Here is a 24,264-nt window from a genome sequence, read left to right on the forward strand (position 1 = left end):
TCCTGCTGGGAAAAAACATCTGTATTGAAGAAAACCGTTTGAAAGTGGATAACATATGCATGCATAATTCTGATAAAAATAATTATCATTGAGAACACCTTCAGTTGTAGAATAAATTTGAGATTTCCATAATATGCGTTAATTTTTTTGCGCAGTTTACTTTGCCGCTGTAACTGTTCTTCAAACATCAAAGACCCAAAAGTGGTTGACCACGTTGCAGAAAACCGTTTTTTTATGATTCGGTAATGATAGGGCCAGTCAACTTCTTTGAGATGACACATACTTCAATAATTTCCCTATACATGCCAAACATGTTTAGGTTAACGTAGGACGTTTCAATGAGTGGACAGTTCCACCAAATATTTGATTCCACCATTGAGTATTTATAATACTCAATGATTCCACTTAAGGTATGGTTCCGGAAATGAGTCGGATGAATGCAGTGGCTGCAGAATGTGACTGCTGCGCCTGTTGCATCGACTGCTCATACTCAAGAACTAAAAAGTACCAAATAACAGTCACATTCTGCAGCACTGCAGAATTTCTATGAACTGAAAGTTGGTTTCAAAACTTGATCATTGTTTAATGAAATGGTGCAAACGACCAAAAGCAACAAAGATTAGAGTGTTCCATTGAACACTCGCTCTATTGAGCGAGCACACTGGCGAGATGAATGTCCGAATGGCGCGATACGCAAAGATTATACATGGTTTAAGAAAACACCTAACCTAACTCTATAATTTTTGGCGATACTTTGATACGTAGTCTTTACTGACGAGTAGGCGGAGTAGGGATGGGCAAAGGTGAAAAAATATCGAAACACAGGGTGTTTAATGAACATTGCCAGCGAATTAGTATATTCATCTCAGAATCTGTCTGAAAATGCTGGACCCTAGGCGTATCGTATCATTGTAGCAGGAAATTCACCCGCTACAGAGGCGTGCTCAAGCTGGCTTAGCTAAAATGCACTTTAAATATTTGTTACAGGCTGAAGGACCCCTGGTCGATGGCCAATTGCATAGGCAATAAAAACATTTAATAATAATATATTTTTTACATTCGACTCGCTATATATATCGCTTCAGCAATATTCAATATTCTTTTAAATTCTATCTACTCATAGTACTCATTCTTTACCGCACACGACAACAAAGCAGTTCCGAAATCCCTGAAACGTTTTAAACTATGTGGCGAATTTCAGTGACCGATTTAATGAGTCCTTCAAAAGTTTCAGAGACAAAGTTTCGAAATCTGTAAATGATAATTGCACCAAATATTATACATAAAAAAGTTTTCTGCAAAGATTGCAACTCAACCATAATTGAAGGAGAAAAATTTCTGCTAAGTTCCAACTTTATATCGTTAAATCGGACACTGAAACGTTCTTGAAATTTCGGACCTCTTTTTTTCACAAGTAAACGCCCTAAAGAATTAGTGGATAAATTTAAAAAAAAAAGAATAGTAGCGAGTTATGTGAATTTGAAAAGCGGGTAAAATATTATCTGATAAATTAAATTATAAAAAAATTTAGAAATTTTGTATGCTTATTGAAATACACACAACCATCAGTGTGGTCACCCATCCAGGTCATGATCTTGCTTGTCACTGCTTGGCTCTACGAAGAGAAATTAATTTTCCAAGAATACATCAGACACATTCAAGTACTTGGCTGATGATATTTTGAAGTTTCGTGCAAAACTTGAGTGTCATATGACGAATAGTTTCTGGGATGCAAAACTTCTTTTAGGAATTTTTTTCTTTATTTTTTAGTGATACAATGCTAATGAAATTTTGCACAAGACATCACAACTCCGAAACCTTCACCTATCTGAAGAAGTTAGTGTCAAACTGTGAAAGCGAAACACGTGCAGTACTAAGAACTCGATTCTAATGGCAATCATGTTTCTTTGTTTGTTTCTTGACTTTCATCAAGTACCTAACTGTAACATCATTTGAACATTTTACTTCATCATAATTATTCAAAACTCAAAATTGGGTCTTCTTTATTTTTATTGATGGCTTCAATTTTGGTACGGCGATAAAAATTGTTTAATTGCTTCAGAATCTCTGTCTAACCATACAGCATTATTCCTGAGAGTCTCTAGGGCAGTTCTGAAGGTAACTTCGTTGCAAGGTAGTTGCTTATTAAAGAAAGTCTCTATTTCCATAGCCATCGACTCGGTGGCGTATTTCTCTGTTATATCTTGAATCATTTTCGTCAGATGTTCTTTATTTTTCACCTTGTTCAATATATCACGCCAATGTGTGCGGTAGAAATCCCATAAAAGATCTCTTCCTGTTTTCGTTGAAGTAATCGTCATTACTATGAGAACAGTTTCTTCAGCAGTTGTTTCACTCTGGAAAGTAAATACGCTTTTCTTTAGTTTTAGTGAAAAAACGAAACTTTTAGAGAGATTTGCGGTATCGTGAAAAAATATAATTTTCCATTCATTTTGTTGATATTCTTATAATTTTTGAAGCATATTTAAATTTAAATGGTGATTTATCGTCAAAAAATAGAATGGGTCTTTCATTTTTTTAGCAGCCTCTGCTTATGCAGGGTGAGTCTTTGACAGGGTATACCTAAATGACTAGCTGTGAAAAAATTCAAGGGACGATTATAAAAAAATAGTGTGGCTTGTTCGTCATTTGTTATATTTGATGATACGACAGAATTGCGTTGAGAAATCTTCTTAGTACTTACTGACATGGAAAACGTGAGAACTTTCCGTAACAATTTTTCATCTTTCGCTCCACATAGGGCGTACAAAATGCTCTTCCTCTCCTCGTAAGTGTCGACAGTCTTGTACAGCTTCATCAGTGTTTCGAATTCTTTCTCGCCGCCAGATCTTACCATTGATCGATAGCAGAAAACCTTCAGATCGTCGGGTAACTTCTCTTCGACTTTCAGCCTAGCCTCATTTATCATTTTTTCGTCATCCAGCCACGACATCTGACCAAGTACCATTTTCCTCACGAGATGGTCGAACTTGTTGTCCTCAGGCTTTTTCGTCCAACCCAAGGAGTTCGAAGCCTTTTCCAAAAGTTTCGATTGGAACTAAAAAATGACCGAATGTTGATGACAGATATGTCTTGCTTGTAGAGCATGCATTTTTCCTTGAACTCTTTATGAGATCTGAACTATTAGAAAAAATAAGGGGATTGTTATTACCTAACAAATAATATCGGAACAATATTTGAGGATAAAATAATTCAAAACGGAAAAATTCGGAATAAGGAGATTTGCTAAGATTTTCAAGAGGATTTGAACCAGCAGAAACCTACTATACATTCAAAGTAAAGCAAAGAAACCGTGCCGCCATAAAAGAAGAGTAGCGATAGAGCGGATGCGCTCTTATTTGAGCTTATCAATACCGCATAACTCGACCAACGATGACGGCCAAATGATGCAGATAACCTTTTGTTGAAAGTTAGTAGCCGCATCGAAGTACTAAATAAATTGTGTGAATGTAGATTCCTACCTGTCCAATTTTTTTTGCATTATTATCCATAGCCATGTCGACTTTCAACTGTTCTTATCTAATACACTGCTCGAAAATTGAAGTGGATTTTCGAGAGGAAACTTACTTTTTGCTCTTAAACCAAATTTTCAGCATTGCTGTGGAGAGGCGTATGTTTTTGCTTCTTACACACGCACACACAAAATATGATCCTCATGATATCTAACTTAGTACATACAGGATGGTCCAGATCGTTTATTCTACATAAAAAATAAGCCCTAGTTTGTCATATAAACATTTGTCGAGAAATGTTTCCTCTCCGAGATACGGGGTGTTGAAATAATAGAAAAAAAAAATGTTTTTTATTAATAACTTTTACACTGCTTGAAATATTTTTATGAAATTTGAGACATAGGTTTTCAGCGTCAAGGAGCACTTTCTGCATAATATCATTTCTTTTCTATTCTACCAGTGGCGTCCGTACTGCAGCGAGACTGAATATTTTCAGATAAAAAAATGATGTGCCACTGGTTTTTCTGACAATGAAATTTTTTATTTAAATCCTTATTTAATTTGGAGCAAATACAGTCTCTTGACTTTTTGCTGTCACCGTTTCCGGTTAAAAAAATAAAACATATTCATATGCATGAAGAAATCGCCAAAATTTGATATGGTAGGTACATAATAATAATAAGACTATTTTTGCTATATCAAATTTTGGCGATTTCTCCATGCATGAGAATGTGTTTTATTTTTTTTTAACCGGAAACGGTGCCTCAAAATGCAAAAAGTCAAGAGACCGAATTTGCTCCAAATTGAATAAGGATTTAAATAGTAATTTTTATTGTCAGAAAAACCAGTGGCGTATCATTTTTATATCTGAAAATATTCAGTCTCGCTGCAGTACGGACGCCACTGGTAGAATAAAAAGGAAATGATATTATGCAAAAAGTGCTCCTTGACGCTCAAAACCTATGTCTCAAATTTTATAAAAATATATCAAGCAGTGTGAAAGTTATTAATAAAAAGCATTTTTTTTCTATAATTTCAACATCCCGTATCTCGGAGAGGAAACATTTCTCGACATATGTTTATATGACAAACTAGCGCTTATTTTTGATGTATAATACGTGGTTAAAATTTCTTGGTTACGATCTGGACCACTCTGTATAAGTTCACACAAAATAGTATTTTCATTTTGCCTAATTATATATTGTTACATAATTACAAGTATGAAAATTATCATCTTCAATTTTTCAGCACTGTATTTTGAATTTCTTGTCTGATGGAGTCTGATAAAGACTGCGAAACTTGACGTCGAATCATTAAATCAGTCATACACGTACTATTTCAAAATGTTTTTAAATTTTCTTTGTGTTGCAGATGTTGACGTCATAAAACGTTTTAGGGAAAATACAAACATCTGTTTCAATATTCAATATGTTGATTTGTCTCCTTTTTGGAGCCATCCTCTTTTTGACTACGTTGATTATTTCCAGTATAATATCATTCACTTACTCTTTTGAACTCATCTTCGAAACTAGTATGACCGATCAGTATTGTTAACTTGTTCAAAATTCGACAAATGTTAGACCAAACTAAGAACTCTCTTTCGTTATCAAACGCTTGCAGTACTTTCAGGAGATCGCCAGTGTTGGTATATCCATATTTGACCATGTGGAACAAATCATTCAGGATGCCAATTCGGTCTATCATATTGAGTTTCTGATCTCGAATGGCAGGAACGAGTTTTTTCAATAATTCCGGAGAATATTGGACTCTATAGTACCCAACAGATCCAGGATTCAGCTGAAACATTTTATTGTACGTATCTCAGGATTAAATAGAATTAAATGGTCAGTGTTCCGCACTGTCAACCATCTCATGCTCTAGTTACCAATGTCGATTGAAATTATAAGTCCGCGTTGAGATTTGCTCACATCAAGAATATTCTTGGTCAGTGGCAATTTTAATATTTGTGTTAACTTTCAAATTTTCTTGCAACATATGGACCAGTTTCTATTAAGTATGTATTTTTCCATTTTCAGGCTAGGTACTGTTTTAAACATCCGATTTGAATATATTCACTTGAATATTTATCAAGCCATGAATTTTAAAATAGTAATAAAAGAACAGGGTGTGTAAAAAGTAACGCACGAAATTTATATCTTCGTTATTTACTATCAACAGGTCAATGTTTATTTTGAATTTGCAACTTTTCATGTATTGATTGCCTTTTTAATATAACTTCTGTGATGCTATTGTAAGTAAGTATTCTCATAAAATTTGCAACAAGACTTAAATGCATCAAGATGCATTTTATGATGTACAGTGCATCCTAAATTCGCTCTCCCCTTAGGGTATTTATGCGTTGATATCAAATTTCAGGTTAGAAATTTATGGGCTACTTCTTCATGACAAATTCAAAGGTGCTTTCAGTTTTTTGATATATGTTGTAACTTTGGAAGTTACAGGGTCATTTTGAAATTATTGCATTTTCAGTGATACTGTATATCGCGAAAAACTCTTATGATATTTTCAAGGTGAAAACTTTCTTTGATAGATATATTCACGTAAAATTCATTGGCGTACACTAAAAAAATTTCTGGGCTATACAAGAAAGGTCTTATCTGCAAAATGTGATGAATATGATATAGAATATTCAAAAATTTACTGACCGGAAAGAGATAAATCAGAATTATATTTTGTAATTAAGTTCTATTCTTCCACATAATATACAGGGTGTACCAAGTTCGAGGGCCTATTAGACGTTTCTGCAGAACTGGACCTATTTCAAATCTGAAAATTGGGATTATGATAGTGTTCGACCATTATCTACTGAGCTAAAATATTGTTGAAGCGTAAGCACTTTTAGTTATACAGGGATTGGAAATAAATTTTTCAAAAAAATTTTTTTCTATTTTTTCGTTTCTGATATGATGGAGTATTCAATTTTGAATATATTTCTGTTCAAATCATATCAGGAAAGAAAAAGTAAAAAAAAATTTTTTTTTTAAATTTACGTTCATTCCCTGTATAACTGAAAGTGCTTAGGCTTCAAGAATGTTTTAGCCTCGATTTCAGCTCAGTTGATAATGTCGAACAATATCATGATCCAAATTTTCAGATTTCAAGAAGTCCATTTCTCCAGAAACGTCTAAAAGGCCCTCGAACTTGGTACACCTTGTATAAAGTAAAACATGAAAAGCTTGTTAAAATACTATTGCGTTATACAATGAAAAGAAACAAAAGCGGATTTTCTCGAAACATAAATATTGCAGATAGGACCTTTCATGATATAGGACGGCAGTATAGTTTCCAAGCGTTTTTTCATACTTATAGTTTTTTTAATGGCACATCACTATTAAATTACATTTTTTTTTGTTTCAAATAATATATAACACTTGGTATCTAAAAATAGTTTTTATAATTTAAATTCGAATTTTATACTTTGAAGTCCTGAAGTCGATTTATCCATCAATCAAAGGTTCTTAGACAATTATTACAATTATGACATTGACAGAAGTAAGTGATCTCCTTTATTCCAGAATATTTCAAAGTATTTCCACTTGTGAAAAATTTCAATTATTATTAGATAAAAATAATAAAAGAAGGTATTAACGCCATTGTAGATCATCATCATCATAGAGAAGAAGAATCAAGATAGGAATTTTGTACCTTCTTGTTCTTGATCATTTCGAACTTAATATAATTACAGCCTCCGAATCGCTTATTTCGAATTTTGATTATAGAAATTATTTTTAGATACTGAGTGTTACATATTATCAAATTCAGAAACAAATTTGCAATTTAATGGTGAAATAAAATATAGCGTGTCCCCTCAAAAAATGATAAGTTTGAGTTATAACTCGAAAATGATAGCTTGTAAAAAATTTTTTGTAGTTTTTTTTTTACATCTTGAAAATATCATAATGGGTTCTCGAAATACACAGTATCCCCGAAAAAGCAATAATTTCAAAATGACCCTGTTACTTTCAAAGTTTTACATATATCTATCAAAAAACTGAAAGCACCTTTGAAGTTGTCATGAAAAAAAGTAGCCCATAAATTTCTATCTAAAAATCTCCAACGGTGTTGCAGAAATACCCTTTGGGGAGAGCGTAGAAGATGATGCTCTGTACAAGCGATATCATTTTTGCCAGTAGTTTTCCTACGGATTTTACGTTGACTATTTTTGGAGAAAAAATTGTACGCCAATGCTTTCACTCTGCGTAAAAATTATTTTTGTAATTCTAAACTTCTTAGCAAATCTGAACGATGAGAAAACGGAATGAATTCGTTTAATTTTATTATTAAATATTAATTGAGCCAGAGAAAGTAAATTATTCTCCATTTCAGGAAAAAAACTATCAAGTGCCAATAACAACCACATTATAAACTTTATCACCCTGTGTTTCGAGAGATTGTCGTTTATAAGGCTTTTTCATAAAATGGGTCAAAAAATCGCTCACTGAAATAAAGGCACATCTTTAAGGAACACCTCGTTTATTCCCTAAATGTAGAATAGGTATTTAAATCCAAAATAATTACCTTGATCCAGCCATTAGCTTCGACGTCAGGAATGAATACTTTCATTTCTCGGCTCTCCATAAGTAAATGTATTTCATCTTTGGGGTTGGAGGAAGTGATCAGAGAAATCGGTATTTTCCATAAAACGGTTTCATTTTCTGGCTTGCCTTTTCCTTGCGTATTAACGAACTTATTCTGGACAAGTTTCACGGTAATACCACTTTTATTCAGCTTACAATCGCAACCTGGTGTTATGAATACTCTTACCACGGGGAAACCCGACTAGAAGGGAAGAATATTTTCAATAATTTTTATTTTGCGATACGAATTAGATCGTCTTTCGGATTATATGGTCTGACAAATTAAGCGTGACGAAAATGTGTGGGAGGGCGCCAAACTTTTCCTTATTTTGAAGCTGGTGATTCAAGATTTACGGGAAAAATATAATCTGACAGTTTCAGGAAGCCGAAACAATAAAAATTGTTGATCACAAAATCAGTTTTTTTGAATTATCTCCTCTCCTGAGCTTCAAATTGTTTTCGCATTCATTATAAATGTTGTAGAGCATTTTCTACAAATTCCGTCTGAAGCGCAATTTTTTCTACATCTGAACGTTTTTGAGATATGTATATGGCGATCAATGTACAGGGTGGGCAAAATTGGTGATACCTGAACTACAACTCTTTAACCCAACGGGATAGAGAAAAATGAATGTACCATTCATGTCGTCTTTTTTCGAGAAACTAATAATGCCATCAACTGGATTCCTCCATCTTCTTTTGTTTTTGAGTTATAGGCCAAAATTTAAATTTGGGCGATTTCAACTTGGTTATTATCTCCGTTTCTGTTTGTGCTAGGATGTTGAAATGAAGACACAATACACACACTTTTTTATAGCAATCCATTGCCGTACTATGATTTTTTCCTACAGGTTTATTTGCTGAGCTATAACATTTGTGTTTTTTCTTATGAAAACAGAGTAGTTTAAAATGACTTAGAAAGAATCGCCTTTTTTTTACCGTTTCAGAAATATATTATACATCACCCTCAGTTTTTCTAAGGCTCGGTTGTTCAATTCTGGTTCAAACAGAGATTAAAGTTAATCCTGAATTAACGTGACTGATTTGAACGGAAATGTCAAAATTAATCCAGGATTAACTTTAATCACGAATTGAACAACCGGGCCTGAGTCATTTTTTACTACTGCTTTCATAAGAAAAAATACATCTTAATGTTATAGCTCGGCAAATATACCTGTTGGAAAAAAATCATAGTACGCCACTGGATTGCTATCAAAAAAGTATCTGTATAATGTTTTCATTTCAACATCCTAGCTTAAACAGAAACGGAGATAATGACCAAAGTTGAAATTTTAATTTTGACCTATAACTCGAAAACAATAGAAGATAGAGTAATTTAGTTGATGGCATCATTAGTTTCTCGAAAAAAGACGACCGTAATGTGCCATGCATTTTCCTCTATCTCGTTCGGTTGAGGAACTTGTAATTCAGGTATCACCAATTTTGCCCACCCTGTACAGCAGACTGGGTTTCCACATTCTACGTATGTGTAGCTAAGTTCCTCGTCCTCTACTCGAAAACGGTCAAGAGAATGTAAAATTGCTTCATAGAAATATTGCAGAGAATTTTATTATCTATAACTTTCATAATGAATACAGAAACGATTATAGGTACAGGAAGGGAGATATTCAAGAAAATGCCTTGTTATCATCTTCAAACTGTCAAATTGAAAACCCCTCGTGATTATTGCCAGATTAATGAGTCAACACGTCTGCAACACCGAGATTAACAATTTGTATGAAAATCTGAGACGCTCGAGTATGTACAGGAAACAAATTTTTTTTGCAATTTTAAAGGACCTCTGTGACCTTGCATCACGTCCGAATTGTCAGTCTTTCAACTCTTCCTTACAGCCAGCTCCACCACGCAAACTGTCAGATTAATATGAATTTATTATCAGGGACACGTAGGGCATAAACAGTATCTTAAACTGACACGCTCGAGTAGGTACTCCTGACGATTTTTTTACATCTTTGAAAACCTGCAGATGCTTTCCCCACTGCTGGAAGTGCATACATCATAGAACCTTTTTTTCTTTTACCATATAATCTTCAAAACATCAAAATCCACTAGGTCTCAACTCAACGACGCCCTATTTAGCATCGGCGGCTCACCAACTATAATATTTGACTAAGGTCTATTCCGGACTGAACCAGTAGCGTCAAATTTGTCGTCCTGCTTATTAGCTATTGCAAAACGTAAACAACGGAAACATTTCTTAAGTAGGTAATGAATGGAAATTCGTTAGATAATTCCTTTATTGAAAAAAGTCATTTTTCTCCATGTTTTAAGTCGGATTACCTCATTTTAATACCACAATCAATTAATAATTGATTTGACATGGTTGCAAAGTTGTCACCTTCTCAAATATTCACTATAGTGCGTTGACAATTCTAGCAAAAATTACAAAAGTTCTCAAATACCTCGAGTTAAATTGCAAATTATTACTTCTTTCACTATTTCAGCAACCATTCACTTCGTGGATGAACATTTTAATTTTGTCGCTAAATCATCTCGAAAAAAATACCTGTATATCGAATAGTTTAATTGCAAATCAATAAAACCGGAGGTTTATAGGTTACCCTGTAGGTTAACCATTAAAAGAAAATATTCACCTGTTTCGACCAAGTTGACATCACACTCCCAACTGGTTTATTCGAAGCATCTTCCAGAGCTCGGTAAAAATCGTCTGGACTAGCAATTTTATGCATGTGGTTGGTCAAATAAGACCACAAGCCCTTTCTGAAACTATCGTCGCCCACGTAGTAGTGCAGCATCCGTATCAAAGCCGATCCCTTATTATAACTTATCCCGTCGTAAAGGTCTTCAAGTTCTTCGGGATTCTTGATCACCGTCTCAACAGGATGGGCGTTACCGGCTTCTTCTAACTCGAGAGCTGTATAAAGGAATTCCAGGGCGAAATGCTGCCATATTTGGAAATTGGGGAAGTAATAATCGACGCACATGTTCTCGGCAAACTGAGCACAAGCCTCTTGCAACCATACCTGGCTCCACCATTCCATACTGACTAGGTTGCCAAGCCATTGATGTGCCACCTCGTGGCTTACAATTAAGGATATCCACCTCATCGTCAGATTTGTTGATGATAGTGGATCGATCAGTAAATTTATGTCTCTGAAAGTGGGTATGACAATTTTAAGACATTCAGGCTGTAAGGGCTAGAGCCTCAAAAGTGTATTTTCCCTTCCAAACAACGAATCAATATATAAAACTTTGAAGGTTTGAAGTCGGATTCTATAATGAAGGGTGCTTTTGAAGGTCTTCTTGACATGCTATAAAAGGGATGAAGTTCATAAAAATAAACCATGAATACACCAGAAATAAACTAGATGAAAAGTGGAGAGCTGATTTGTTTCCGGACTCTTTCAGCTTTTAATCGGGTCGCACAAAGAGTTGAGTCTAGTAAAAACCTAGATATCCACCCCTACGGCAGCTATGGAGTGTCTGCTGGGCCTACCACCTTTGGACCTTGTAGTTACACAGGTGTCTATGAAGACAGCTCTTAGAGTTTGGGAACAGGGATAATTGCGCGATAGAGGACTATTCAGGAGGCACGCGAGGGCTCTTAAGATGGTGAAGGATGCCAACGCATCCCTTCTACATAGAGGGGATAGCGCGGGTACCAGCTTCTACTTTGCCGAACCCTACAGGGTAATTGTCCCTGACAGAGACCTATGGTCTACACCAAACAGGCTTCTTGAGCCTGAAGGTCCCACTTGGTTCACCGATGGCTCTGTGATGCCCACAGGGACTGGAGTGGGAATTGTGGGACCTCGTTTCAATCTGTCCATCCCCCTAGGGAAGGATTGTTCCATAGTGCAGGCCGAGCTGTATGCTGTTTTGGCCTGCACACTGGAGAATATCCGCAGAGGGTACTCCGGAAAATACATCTATATTTGTTGTGACAGTCAGGGAACCCTGAAATCCCTTTCTGAGGAAAGGGTGTTAACTCACACCTAGTAAAGGAATGCAGAGAGGCTCTGCTGGAGCTAGGCTCTGATAACATTGTGAAAGTTATCTGGTGCCCGGCTCACGCAGGACTTCCGGGGAACAAGAAGGCAGACATACTTGCAAAGCAGGGTGCCCGCTCAGCTTTTGTTGGTCGGGGACCGGCGCTGCCTATCTGTCGTACATCTGTCAAGAACTTCTTCAGTAGATGGCTAGACAGGAAATTTTCCTCTGGATGGAGAATGAGAATTGGTCTCAGACAGTCGAGGCTTCTCATTGAGAGACCATCCACTGTGCCTGAGGTAAAAAAAACTCTTAGCTCTTGAGAAGAAACAACTGAGTCTAGTGACTGAAACAATGACTGGCCATTTGTTTAATAAACACTTAAATAGAATGGGACTGATTAGCTGTTCCCTGTGCCGCTGGTGCAGGAGCACGGATGAAACGGTTGAACACATTCTGTTCTTCTGTATCAACCTTGAAGACATAAGGATGACAAACCTAGGAAACACAACACCCACATGGTGAGAGGGACACCTCTCTGTTGACTTGTGGCATTTTTATTATCATGCCACAGAGTTTAAGTCTCTCCAACTACAAGCGGACAAACAATGGGTCACGAAGCCTCAGTTCAGCCCAGTGGGGCACCGCACGTAGAAGAAGGCAGAAGGGAAGATCTCAAGATTTCATGGAAGAAGAACGAATTTTGAGTACCTGCCATATATCTCCGATTTTCCAATATAAGTTTAAAATAAAGAAAAATATATTGAGAGACATCTTGTTGAAGGACTCGCGAATGGAAAGTTTTTCATCAACAAATGGAATATTTCTATCTGGTATAGTTTGAAAGATAGTGTTGAGCATCGAATTTGTCACCACCACCTGAATAATATATATGTTTATTACGATTGTGGTATGCATCAAAGTTTAATTCTTATTTTGTTTTCATTGCCTTGAGACATTATCACTTCATTATTACGATTAAAGTTTTTGCAGAATTTTACCGAAAATTTTATAATCTATATTTCTCTTCCATACCTGAAAGTAATCAGACCCCAGTTTTCCATTGCGTCCGTCTTATAATCGGGAACAGCTATCAAATCCAGTTTCGGCAAAGGATATGGAGTTTTGAAATACTCCGTAAAGAATTTCAGCGCCTTTATGGACATATCCAAGGCAAATTTACCCTGCTCTTCTTTATTTAAAACAGTGATTATCCTTACAGGTATGCCATCGTTAGTTCGAGATTCGATGTAACTGAATTCACCGATGGCCAGTGCTACAAGATACGTGGACATTGGAGGAGTTTTCTCGAAATGATACTTCCTTAATTTCCCCAATTTCTCTACCCTCTCTGTGGGCATATTAGAAAGGGCCGTGTATTCTTTCGTTAATGTTATATTTATTTTGAACGTAGCTTTGAAAGAAGGTTCGTCCCAACAGGGAAAACATCGTCGTGCTGAAGTAGGTTCGAAATGAGTGAACACGGCGATTTTTTCTGTCTGCTCTTCTGGTTTATAATACTTGGTGTAGAAAATACCGGAGGGTTCTTCGCTTAGCAATCCTTCATATTTAATTTTGAGCCTATATGCTCCCACAGTTACTGGATTCTTGAATGATAATTTCAATATTCCGTCTTTTTTGGAAATGTCGGTACTTTCTGGTTCAACACTGATACCATTGTATGCGTTTACGAGTTTGACGCTGTCTACTTCTAAATCCAATTGATGCAATTGAATTTGTTTCGTCCTCTCGAACACCTTTTCAAAATTAACTTTTATTATAATATAAATTTTATCTGTCCAGTGATGACTTGCTAAATTTATATAACTTGAATATATTCGAAAATTGCACCAAATTTTAGACCTTTAATGAACAAAAAAAGAACTTTAACCTGTCAGTTCCCCATTTTAGGGGAAACTACTAACTACTTGCTTGCTTTTTTCATATCCCACTCCGTATTTTTGAATAGCAGGGGGTTGAGGTAATGTTGATGCAAAAAGCAGACAAGTTATTTCTAGGAGTTGTGAACTCTGCACCTTGTCCACATTTTTATTATGAGGCAGAAAAATCGTTTAAGTTCAATAAGTGTGTTCAAAAGTGATTAATTACATTCATTTCTCACTAGAGAAAAGAGTTCGTTTCATAGGAGCAATTGATTTTTTTTTGAATCATTAGGGGATTAACTTTTAACCAAAAAGGTGTGTATGTACAACAAAAGGTTTGGTTTGGAGTGATTATAAATTAATTCAGAATTTTTTTTTTCATCCTCGTACTCACTTCAATCCAAATAGTCATCACACCCTCAAATTCCAATTTTGAAATATTGGGAAAAGTGAGAGACAGGTCATAATGGTTAGGTTTTATAATCGTGGGAAGCCTTGCATAATGTTCTTCTGCACAAAGGTACATCATTTTTTAATTGTATTTGAGGGAAGGTAGAGGTCGATGAATTTTCAGTTGTTCGATGAATGTATTTCTTGAATTGACCCCTGATCGAAATTTGACAGTGAATTATGGGATTGTCAGATATCAAAAATGTGACATTATTATTAAATAGAAAAATTGATCCACTGTCAAAAACCCATCTCATAAAAATAAATAGTATATCTGATTTTTGCATAGACATATAGACATGGTATTTCTATGCATGGACTGAGCTCTTTCTATATGTGCATGAAATACAGTCAAAAAAGTGGCAGAGAGTGGCTAGTTGTCTCTTTCTAGAATTTTCATTGGTCCACACTCACGTCTATGTCAACAGGAAAGAGACAGGTAATAGACATTTCATACTGTTCACTAACAACATGGGTGTCCCTCAAGGATCTGTTCTGGGCCCGCTTCTATTTTTATTATTTATTAATGATCTGCCTGCATACGTGCTAGCCTATATACTGATAATGTTCGCTGATGATACTTCTATCGCTATAAGAGCCAAAAGTTGGCAGGAATTGAAGTGGCTGTGCGAAACAATAGTTCAGTGTTTCATTGATTGGTGCCACAGTAACGCACTTATTCTTAATCTGTCGAAGTCGGTAATAGTCAGATTCCGGAATCAAGATAATCAGAGTGTTGAACCTCTCATTATAAAACATAAACAAGGTGAATTGAAGGCGACCGACGACGTGAAATTTCTAGGCCTGTATGTGGACGGAAACCTCAGGTGGCATCTCCACATTGATCATGTTTGTGGGAGGCTAAACAGTGCTTACTATGCCTTATTACGCCTTAAGAGTTGTCTCCCTGTCGACGAACTACTGACCATTTATTACAGCATGGTTTACAGTCATTTAAATTACAATGTAGTTCTTTGGGGCTCCTCGGCAGGGGCGAATCGACTATTTATTTTACAAAAGCGTATCGTACGACTTATTTTCAGACTTCGGCCATGCGATTCATGTCGTCCGATTTTCACTCAATTAGGTATTCTTCCCTTTCCATGTATTTACATCCTTAATTGCCTTAATTATATCCACCTTAACATCAGTAAATACAAAAGATGCTTTGACTTTCATGGATATGAAACACGTCACGCTGATACCATTGCCTTCCCCAGACATCGTACAGCTAAATATGAGACCTCACCTAGCTTTGTTGGTATAAAATTGTACAATCATTTGCCTAGTAGGTTGAAGTCAATGAATGGAAGGTCTTTCAAGCGAGAAGTGAAGTATCTGTTAATTAACGGATGCTACTATAGTGTTGATGAGTTCCTTAAGGACTCTGTTCATTAAATCTCTTTGCTTTCTTCATATACTTATGTATAATATTTGAAATGACTTGTCCTATACATTTTTAAATGTCGAAAAGGATTAATAAACTTTATTATTATTATTATTATTATTGTTATTGCTCAGTCCATGTATGTAAGACAAAACACTCTTAGCATTGTTGCGCCTCCGCCGTTAGATGTGATGCTATACATACATAATGATATATGCATACTATTGCATACATAATGATAAAAAAGGAAATCGTGAGAAAAACTTCAGGTATAACCAAATTTTGTGTTAATGTTTCAAATAATACAGTTTTTATACAAAGACATTTATTCATATTTTCGAAATTCGTATAATTATCTTAATATAAACAACTATTTCCTATTTACAATGCAACATGGTACATAAATTACGTACACCAGAATTTATACGGCATTTATATAATTTACCTTTTCAATAAATACATCCGATTCCATCAAACAACCAAAAATAACAATTCATTCCTATCACATGTTGAAATATTTTACCCAATGGAGCTCGAAGAAAAAATAGGCAATTTATGAAATGAATTTTTTTAATTTATCATGAGTAAACGCGACAAATTATTATGAACATATAAAATATACAAGGTTTCACAGCTACTCATTTTCAACTCATCTCGAGATATTCACAACAAAAACAAGAGGAAATTGAGAAGATCTCACTTGAAAACAGGTCTTTGAAAGTAATGCCAGCAATATCATCTTTTTCCCCCAACAGGCAGAATAAAATATATATTCTTTCAGCATTCAAAATAAGGTGTATTCATATTTTATTCCATTATTTTTCATAAAAAATAAAAATATTTTTGCTCGTAAGCGTGCATAGAGCTGAGCATGGATGTGTTTTTATACTATCACTTAAGACCATGACAAAATCTTTTTATGAAAAAAGCTGATGCCATGCTATTGGACGTCATTATAGGAGGGGTGCATTGCCGCTTTAAATTAGTGCCTTCTTGCAAAGATATATTATACTACTGATTAATAAAGCACATGACTGATTCGAAGAAGTTTGAGCCTTCAACAATTTCTGGCAGGTTTGAACATGCAATTTTTTGTTTGATGAATTCTGCCTAGGCGTTCCTCTACATTTCAGATTAGAGATTAGACCTTTATTCTTAATTGGTGGTGCAGATCAGGGCTGTCGACAGGGAAGGGGGCAAATGCACAAGGGCCCGCCTGGGGGGCCCGAGTTCGAGCCCAGAGAATTTTTGTTGTAACTATCCGTTACCTAACCTACTGCAAGAGTTTTACGCTTAAACTTAGGCTTTAAGATTGTAAAGAATCGTTCGATGGTATTGCGAATGTCGATGCAGTTTTGATGACATAATATGCGATTTTGCTCCAAAAAAGGCAAAGTTATGTTTTGAAAACACTTGTGAGAAGTTTTCAGTTTTGATTGATTGGCTTGCTTTGATAGGTTGAGTCACATGTAAAATTTTGATTCTTTTTTTCATTGTTTTGTTCTTTAGACTGTTTCAAAATAATTTTGTAATGTAATGATGATTTTTGTATTCTGTTGAAATAATATAGTTTCTTTTTTTTTGGGAACATTGTTTCCTTATTTATTCTTGTTTTTGTTTGCATGTTGCGGTTTTTTCTCAGAAAATAAAGTCACCATTTATTTTTCATATTTTGCAATTCAACCACACTCTCTTTCCGCAATCACCCCATAGGGGCTCCAAATGAATAGTTGCACAGGGGCCCGTAAATCCTCGCGGCGGCCCTGACACAAATTCTCATGAACGTTCATTAACAAATCATTATTCAATAGATTTCTCGAATGAATTTATGGAATGAGTACGTTAAATTTGTCCAATTTCTATATAGGCCTCACATTTTTAGGCCCCAGAGGTTACAATCACCCAATTGTTGTCAATATTGGATCGTTTTATTTCTATCGAACAAGTTCGATGTATTGGAATACAGGAATGTATGGTTTGTCATGTAAATAGGATGCATAACTTTCAATTCTATATTCATTTCTTGTGATTTCAATGTAAATTACACATTATTGCAATGAATACAAACCCTTTCGAGAAACCGCGTCATATTCATAAATAATTTCAAATCCATTAGATTTAAATTCAAATCTTTAGTATTACAGATCTGACTTCAAGGAATTTTATTGGTTGATTAAATTATTTTGATTTTTTATTGATTAATAGAACATCAATTGAATAAAAATGTAATTATTGAATTAACTTCACTGTAATATACATGGGTGCCCGCAGAAATTTTTCTCAGGGGGGGCAAAATATCATCTACGATTAGTTTTACTGAAAGAAAAATTTCTCTAACGGTGTCTATCAGAATCTCAGGGGGGGCCATGCCCCCCCCCCCTTGCGGGCGCCCATGGTAATATATGTTGCTGATAGTTGGGGAGTCCAAAAGAGAAATTTGTGATTTACTAGAGAGGGGCATATCTTAATCCTTATGGTATACCGATACCAAAAATTAGCCTTTTATATAAAGGGATTTGTGTAAGGCAGCGCATCAATATTGTAAAAAACAAAAATACTAGAGAAATTAAATTACTAGAAAGTGTTAGAATATTGAATTTCGGTTAATAATATGTTGAAAAATGTATATTCCGAATATCTGACAATTTAAGCGTGACGAAAGGTAGATGCGAGTGCGTTGAACTAGCGAAACAAAACGTTACCTGGACATTCTTGTGCTCGTTTTTTGTGTTGTGAGAGAAACGACTCAAGAATTAAAATATATCATCTGGCCGTTTTCACAATAAAAACGTCATTATTTATTATTTTAATTATGTTTGATCCCCTGTAGTCGTTCAACCCTGGTGCCCTTTCATTGCTAGGAAAGAGCTTACTTCATATAACCTTTTGTTTCCTCCAGTCATATAATCTCCACCAACCCTATTAAGTATCATTGGCTCCACTACTATGAGGTAAATTTGATTCTTTTGGATGAGAGGAAAAGTATAATACTAATAAAATAACTCTTGAAAATTTGAAAGAGGTCATCGTTAAGCAAACTTTTTGCTCATGGAAAGATTTCTCACACTGCATAATAATATCTGTTTAGAAATGTTGAAGATAGCTGAAGGTCAATGATTGATTGATTGATGAATTTATGGATCTAGCAGTTGGCTCCTTCTTATTAGTTCATGAGCTTTATTCGATGAACGCTACTAATTTTTGATAAATTCTAATTATTCAATTGGTATATGGTGTTTTATTCATCATAGATACTCCTCTAGAATTTTTGAATTTAAATAATGTTTGGAGCTATATTAGGCCTACAAAACTCATATCTACCGAATTTGTCAATCATTTCTGAAAAAAATGATACTAGTATTTGGGAGTGTAGTGTGCTAACTAGAGCTAAAGCATGAGCTATTGCCTTTTTGGCACTGGCAGTTGTTATAAAATCAATGAATTCACCCCAAAAATCTAAAAAATTCTGATATTGTTTACTATATTCACTTAATCGAGTTAATGCTTCTTAGTTTTCTATATTTCATTTTTAATAACATGCCTCAAAAAATCGTAAACAAATTTTTACAATGGTTCCTGACAGTGTTTAAATATCTGAATTATTTCACAAAAGTAAAATTGGAATACAGATTTTATGTTGATTAACCAATTACAGCAAAAATTTCCCAGTCTTTAATTTTCAGTCTGCTGGGTCAGTTACATAATTATAATCTTCAAAACAATGAACTTCAATAATTAACTGTTTTTTAAGAAAAAAGGCAGAGATAATACTTGTTGTGAAATATTGATTCAGGAAATCTATTTTCATGAAAATCTGTAAAATTCGTTTCACATGGAATTAGGAGTAAATATATAAAGTTGCTGAATCAATGAAAATCATCAAATACTTGTTTCAACATAATATTAAATATTATGAGATTTTTTATGTGCAAAAAAAAGAATCTCGAACAGATTTTAAAGGCAATTCAAATTATGAAATTTGAATATTCTGGCACCTTTTTAATGAATCCATGAAATTTTATGAAGTGGAGAAAGTTTGTTTCCTCCGAGTTCTTGTCTCATCGAAAAAGCAAGAATAGTGCTCCAACCATGAATATGCAAGAAATACTTTCTTCGAATATGTATAGAAAATTATAAAATGGATCGAGTATAACAAAGGAAAAGAATTATGTATATAATATTATTATGAATTCAAATACAAATATAAATGTTCCGCCTGTTAAAAATATGATTTGAAGCTCATTATTTTGCTTTACAGACTGTTTCAGTCAGATAGATGACTATGCAATAGTCTTATAAATAGTAATTGAGCACCATGGAAGGAATGGTTCTGTGACAAATCGATTGTTATCACTTGCTCAAAAAAATTATTACACCAAGGTCGCATATTGTAAAAATGTCCTATCTGCATTAAAAAAATTCAAATAACATGCACTGTACAGTAACAAAATATTCACAAGTAATCAATATATTACATAAGGTAACTTATATTCTTTGAGTTATACTATACAGTATACATCAGTGTTCAATTTCAAAAATTTTCAAAAATTCTTAATATCACAGAAAACCAATAGAAAAAAATTTTGTTCCAAATAGAATCAATTTAAATTCACATTGAATATATTAAACACCAGTGACTACCGACAGTATAAATCATGTATAAATCTGAATCAATTCTCAATTTCTCAGTATCCGTTTTCAATCAATTATTCAAAAACCCACTGATACAATTACGGATTTTTCTTATGGTTAATTTTTTAAGATCATAACGACCTGAAATCGATGCGATGTGGTAATAGTTTGACCAATGAAAATCACTCGAAAAATATTCCAGCAATTACCTGTAAATTGTTATTTGAGTGTAAATTTTTTTCTAATTTTTTTCCAAAATCATAATTAACTATATAGAACTATAGTTAACTTATGATGAAACTTTTTGTTTATTGCGGATAAAGCACTTAAATTGCAATTAACTTCTGTTATGTTTTCCAGAACGGATGATCCAAATACGAATTTTATAGTACTGCGTAATTCAATAAATTACTCTTCTTTCTACTGTACTTTCAGAAAATTGAAAGCATAAGGGTATAATGGCAGAAATTGAGTTACAATATGATTCGATTATTTAAACCGCATGAATGTAACAAATATAAAAAATAAACTCATGTAAAACACAGCTTGGATTGCAAAATTGTAAAATAACAGATTGACTTTCCTATGGTGCATTCTCGAAGAACAACTCCGAATCTCATTTTAATGTTGCATATGGTTCGGGATAAAGGCGTATACCTTCCACTGTGAAAATTGAGGCGTCTGAAAAAGAAAATTAATTTGAAAATCGCCTTTTCGTTACACGATCTGGTTAGAGACGTTTTTGGATTTACTATGATTCGTTTTTACCCAGAGGTAGCACGGTAACGAAGCCGGCGTTCCAGTTGGTTTCAAGCTAGTCTTCTCTGACTGGAAGCCTAACTCTAGGTACTAAAGGGTTGCGTAAGACCATGCCTGAGCATGGTCTGCCTGAGCAGCATAATCCGAGGAAAAAATGTACGTTTGTGATTTGTGAACGCTTCGAATCATCAGACCTTACTCAGAGTAAGCTTGTGAACGAAACCCAGAAGTCTCTTCTCTTCTGATATTACTTTTATGTTCGTAGATCTCGATGGCTTCCATATTCATCCTCGAATCGTAACTCTTCATCGAAATTGTTTCTGCTACATAAAATCCATTGATATGAAAATCAACAGATGTTGTCATCTAAATCAAACCAGACACGTACCAGTACCCAGTAAAACAGAAAGACCATCCCATCGAGGAAGAGTAGATGCTGACCATGGTTTTCGTTCTTATTAGACTTTGTCAGAGCAAAACAACTCTCACCTCGACAGAAATGGAACTAATTGATGGACCTTTCATTAGATGCCAGTAGACGCTACTCAGGTGACGAGTTCCAACTCAAATCAATTTCTTAACACTCAGAGTGAAGATGCCAGCTCCATACTCTCAGTTTGCCGGAACCGCATTTCGCGGTCATCATGCAGTCGATAGAGACCTTTTGGTAACGTTCGAATTCACGTCGGTAACCGTTCCCCGGACATCCTTTTTTAGGTAACTCTTCACGTTTGTAACATGACCAGTGTAAACTAATGTTTCGTGGAGCGTTTATAACCCGGTGACGGGGAACTATCATCTTAGATCGAGATTCTTGTGAAATGTCTAACTGGAGGTGACATTCCTAAATGACCACGGCTAAAAATTGCTAATTTTCACGTGCAAGGGAATCTTTCTTAAGAAACTCTGAATAAATTCGTGCAGAATGGATCTATGTACTTACCATCTGGTAATTCTAACAACTTTTTTGGTAATCCAGCAAAATATGGATGCACCATGGCATCGTCTGCGCCCAACCTGTTCACAGGATTCAACTGTAACAAAGATGTGGCCATGGCTTCTCCATGTACAACGTCATGCAGTCTTGGCCATACAAGTCCCAATTTCTTGGGTTTGTATTGGGTCAATTTTTGAACTTTGTAGCCAGGGAGTCTTGTTACTCCCTCCCAGTCTTCCTCTGTTGGTGTACCCAGCACCTATAACAAGTGGTACATGGTAAAATTCCTTTCGATTCAATTGGGTTTTTTTAAATAAAACGATACGCCAAGGTTAGACCTAAATACAGGCAGTACCGTGAATCAATGGAAGGTAAAAAAAGGAAGTTTATGAAAAGTGCACTTCAAGGTCTGCAGGTCAGAGCTCTCCTGGAAAGGATTCTGGATTTCTAGACAGAAGAATCAAACGCTTCGTAATATAGGGTTCAACTATGAAACGAATATACTGACCATATGACTTCTGTATCGAATGTAATGCGAACGATGTTGGTGCTGCTGCACTTCAAATATGGGAGCAGTTCTCTTATCCCGGTCGTATGTTCGCCTTGTGAATAATTTCCAAATTGGAGAGTAAAAAAGGAACTGATCGTCTGAAGTTGGGGATATGAAATTAGTTTGTGTTTTCTCTTCAGCTATACTCAAGAGTAATAAGATTTCGAAGAAATTATGTATTCATAGTAACAAAAAACAATCATAAATGGTTGAGGCCTTCAAGAGTAAGCTAGGTGAATAATATACTATATTAATTTAATTCAGATGCTTAACATCTGCTGTTATAAAATCAACAAATATTACGATCTAAATCGGGCTAGCAAACCACCATCACTCAAAGTTTGGACAGAATACCATTTCGTCGGGAAAGAGTAGATGCTGACCATGGTTTCGGCCTCATTTGATCTCGTCAGAGTAACACAACTGATACTCCGACGGCAATTTGAGAGTTGAGTTGGTCCTCGTTTCTAGTCAGATGTCGCTAGGGTGTATTCCTATATCATATCCGCTACTGGAAAATGGAATGAATTGATGGCCCCTGGATAAGATATACGAGGATGTATTGGTATCTAGTTAACCTAGACCAGTTCCATGCATAAAAAAATATTGCGTTACTCTAGCAACGGTATTTCTATGACTCACTAGAAGTGTCAGTGTGAAGTTTGAGGTCAAAAAAGTGAACGCAATGAATTAAAAGAAAGAAGATGTCCACCGAAATTGTGAAAATCGAAAAATTGGAGTATCGAGCCATCATCAAATACCTGTATTTAAAAGGGTTAAGAGGTAAGCAGATTTACGAAGATATGCTTAATACCCTTGGTGATCAATGTCCTTCGTATTCGACCGTGAAAAATTGGACTGCAAACTTCAAAACAGGTAAATTTTCCATTGAAGATGATGACCGATCGGGAAGGCCAGTTTCCGCGTCAGTCCCCGAAAATATCGATGTAGTTCATGACATGATTTTATCAGACCGTCGATTTGGACTAAAACGTATATCTGAAGCACTGAATATTTCATACGAACATACAGTTCACGTCAATTTGCACATGAGAAAAATTGCTGCAAAATGGATCCCCAAATGTTTGAATGATGACCAAAGGCGTGCAAGGGTAGAAACATCGCGTTCGATCTGTGCTCGATTTGAAAACGATGTAGACTTCTTGAACCGAATCGTTACTATGGATAAGACTTGGGTACATTTCTGCGATCCAGAAACAAAGCAACAATCGATGGAATGGCGACACTCTAGTTCTCCAAGACCTAAGAAGTTTCGTGTCAAAAAATCTGCTGGAAAAGTTCTTGCTTCAGTTTTTTGGGAATGCCATGGAGTAATCATGATTGATTTTTTGGTTAAAGGTAGAACAATAACCGAAGATTACTATTCGACATTACTGACTACTCTACGAGAAAAAATTGAAGAGAAAAGAGGCGGAAAGCTATCCAAAGATGTTTTGTTTTTGCAGGACAACGCCCCTGCACACAAATCTCATGTTGCCTTGCAAAAAATTCGTGATTTAGGGTTTGAATTACTAGAACACCCTCCTCATTCACCAGATTTGGCACCATCCGACTATCATCTCTTTTCTCAACTGAAAAAAAGTTTAAATGGTCGTAAATTTT

The 24,264-nt window shown here is 35.2% G+C and overlaps 2 protein-coding genes across 4 annotated transcripts in view; both read right to left on the reverse strand.

The window, feature by feature from the left end:
* Positions 1 to 1,813: 1,813 nt before the first annotated feature.
* Positions 1,814 to 14,529, reverse strand: LOC123322640 (puromycin-sensitive aminopeptidase-like). The gene is made up of 7 exons (XM_044910599.1): positions 14,321 to 14,529; positions 13,079 to 13,800; positions 10,687 to 11,206; positions 8,013 to 8,273; positions 4,980 to 5,270; positions 2,705 to 3,058; positions 1,814 to 2,357 (listed from the first exon to the last, which is right to left on the reverse strand). Exons 1-7 carry the CDS (start codon positions 14,453 to 14,455, stop codon positions 2,022 to 2,024), a joined length of 2,619 nt encoding a protein of 872 aa, XP_044766534.1. The 5' UTR covers positions 14,456 to 14,529; the 3' UTR covers positions 1,814 to 2,021.
* Positions 14,530 to 19,261: 4,732 nt separating this feature from the next.
* The window catches only part of LOC123322642 (cyclin-dependent kinase 14), a 204,272-nt gene continuing 199,269 nt past the window's right edge, over positions 19,262 to 24,264 (reverse strand). For all 3 annotated transcript variants that reach the window (XM_044910601.1, XM_044910603.1, XM_044910602.1), the window contains exons 8-9: positions 22,098 to 22,350; positions 19,262 to 21,076 (exon numbers count right to left, since the gene is read on the reverse strand). In XM_044910601.1, the coding sequence (XP_044766536.1) occupies positions 21,012 to 21,076; positions 22,098 to 22,350 (318 nt within the window). In that variant the 3' untranslated portion in view covers positions 19,262 to 21,011. The remainder of the gene's footprint in view (positions 21,077 to 22,097; positions 22,351 to 24,264) is intronic.

The sequence above is a fragment of the Coccinella septempunctata genome, chromosome 1 (genome assembly GCF_907165205.1).
Source record: "Coccinella septempunctata chromosome 1, icCocSept1.1, whole genome shotgun sequence".
Lineage (NCBI taxonomy): Eukaryota > Metazoa > Arthropoda > Insecta > Coleoptera > Coccinellidae > Coccinella > Coccinella septempunctata.

What these genes read in the sequence shown, in the direction of transcription:
- LOC123322640 (XM_044910599.1), bottom strand. Translation starts at nt 14,455, where the DNA reads ATGATGTACCTTTGTGCAGAAGAACATTATGCAAGGCTTCCCACGATT. An exon ending in TGATGACTATTTGGATTGAA is followed by an intron (nt 13,801 to 14,320) that starts GTGAGTACGAGG and finishes AATTTTGAAAAG; the next exon opens with GTGTTCGAGAGGACGAAACA. An exon ending in TGTCAACTTGGTCGAAACAG is followed by an intron (nt 8,274 to 10,686) that starts GTGAATATTTTC and finishes CTTCCCTTCTAG; the next exon opens with TCGGGTTTCCCCGTGGTAAG.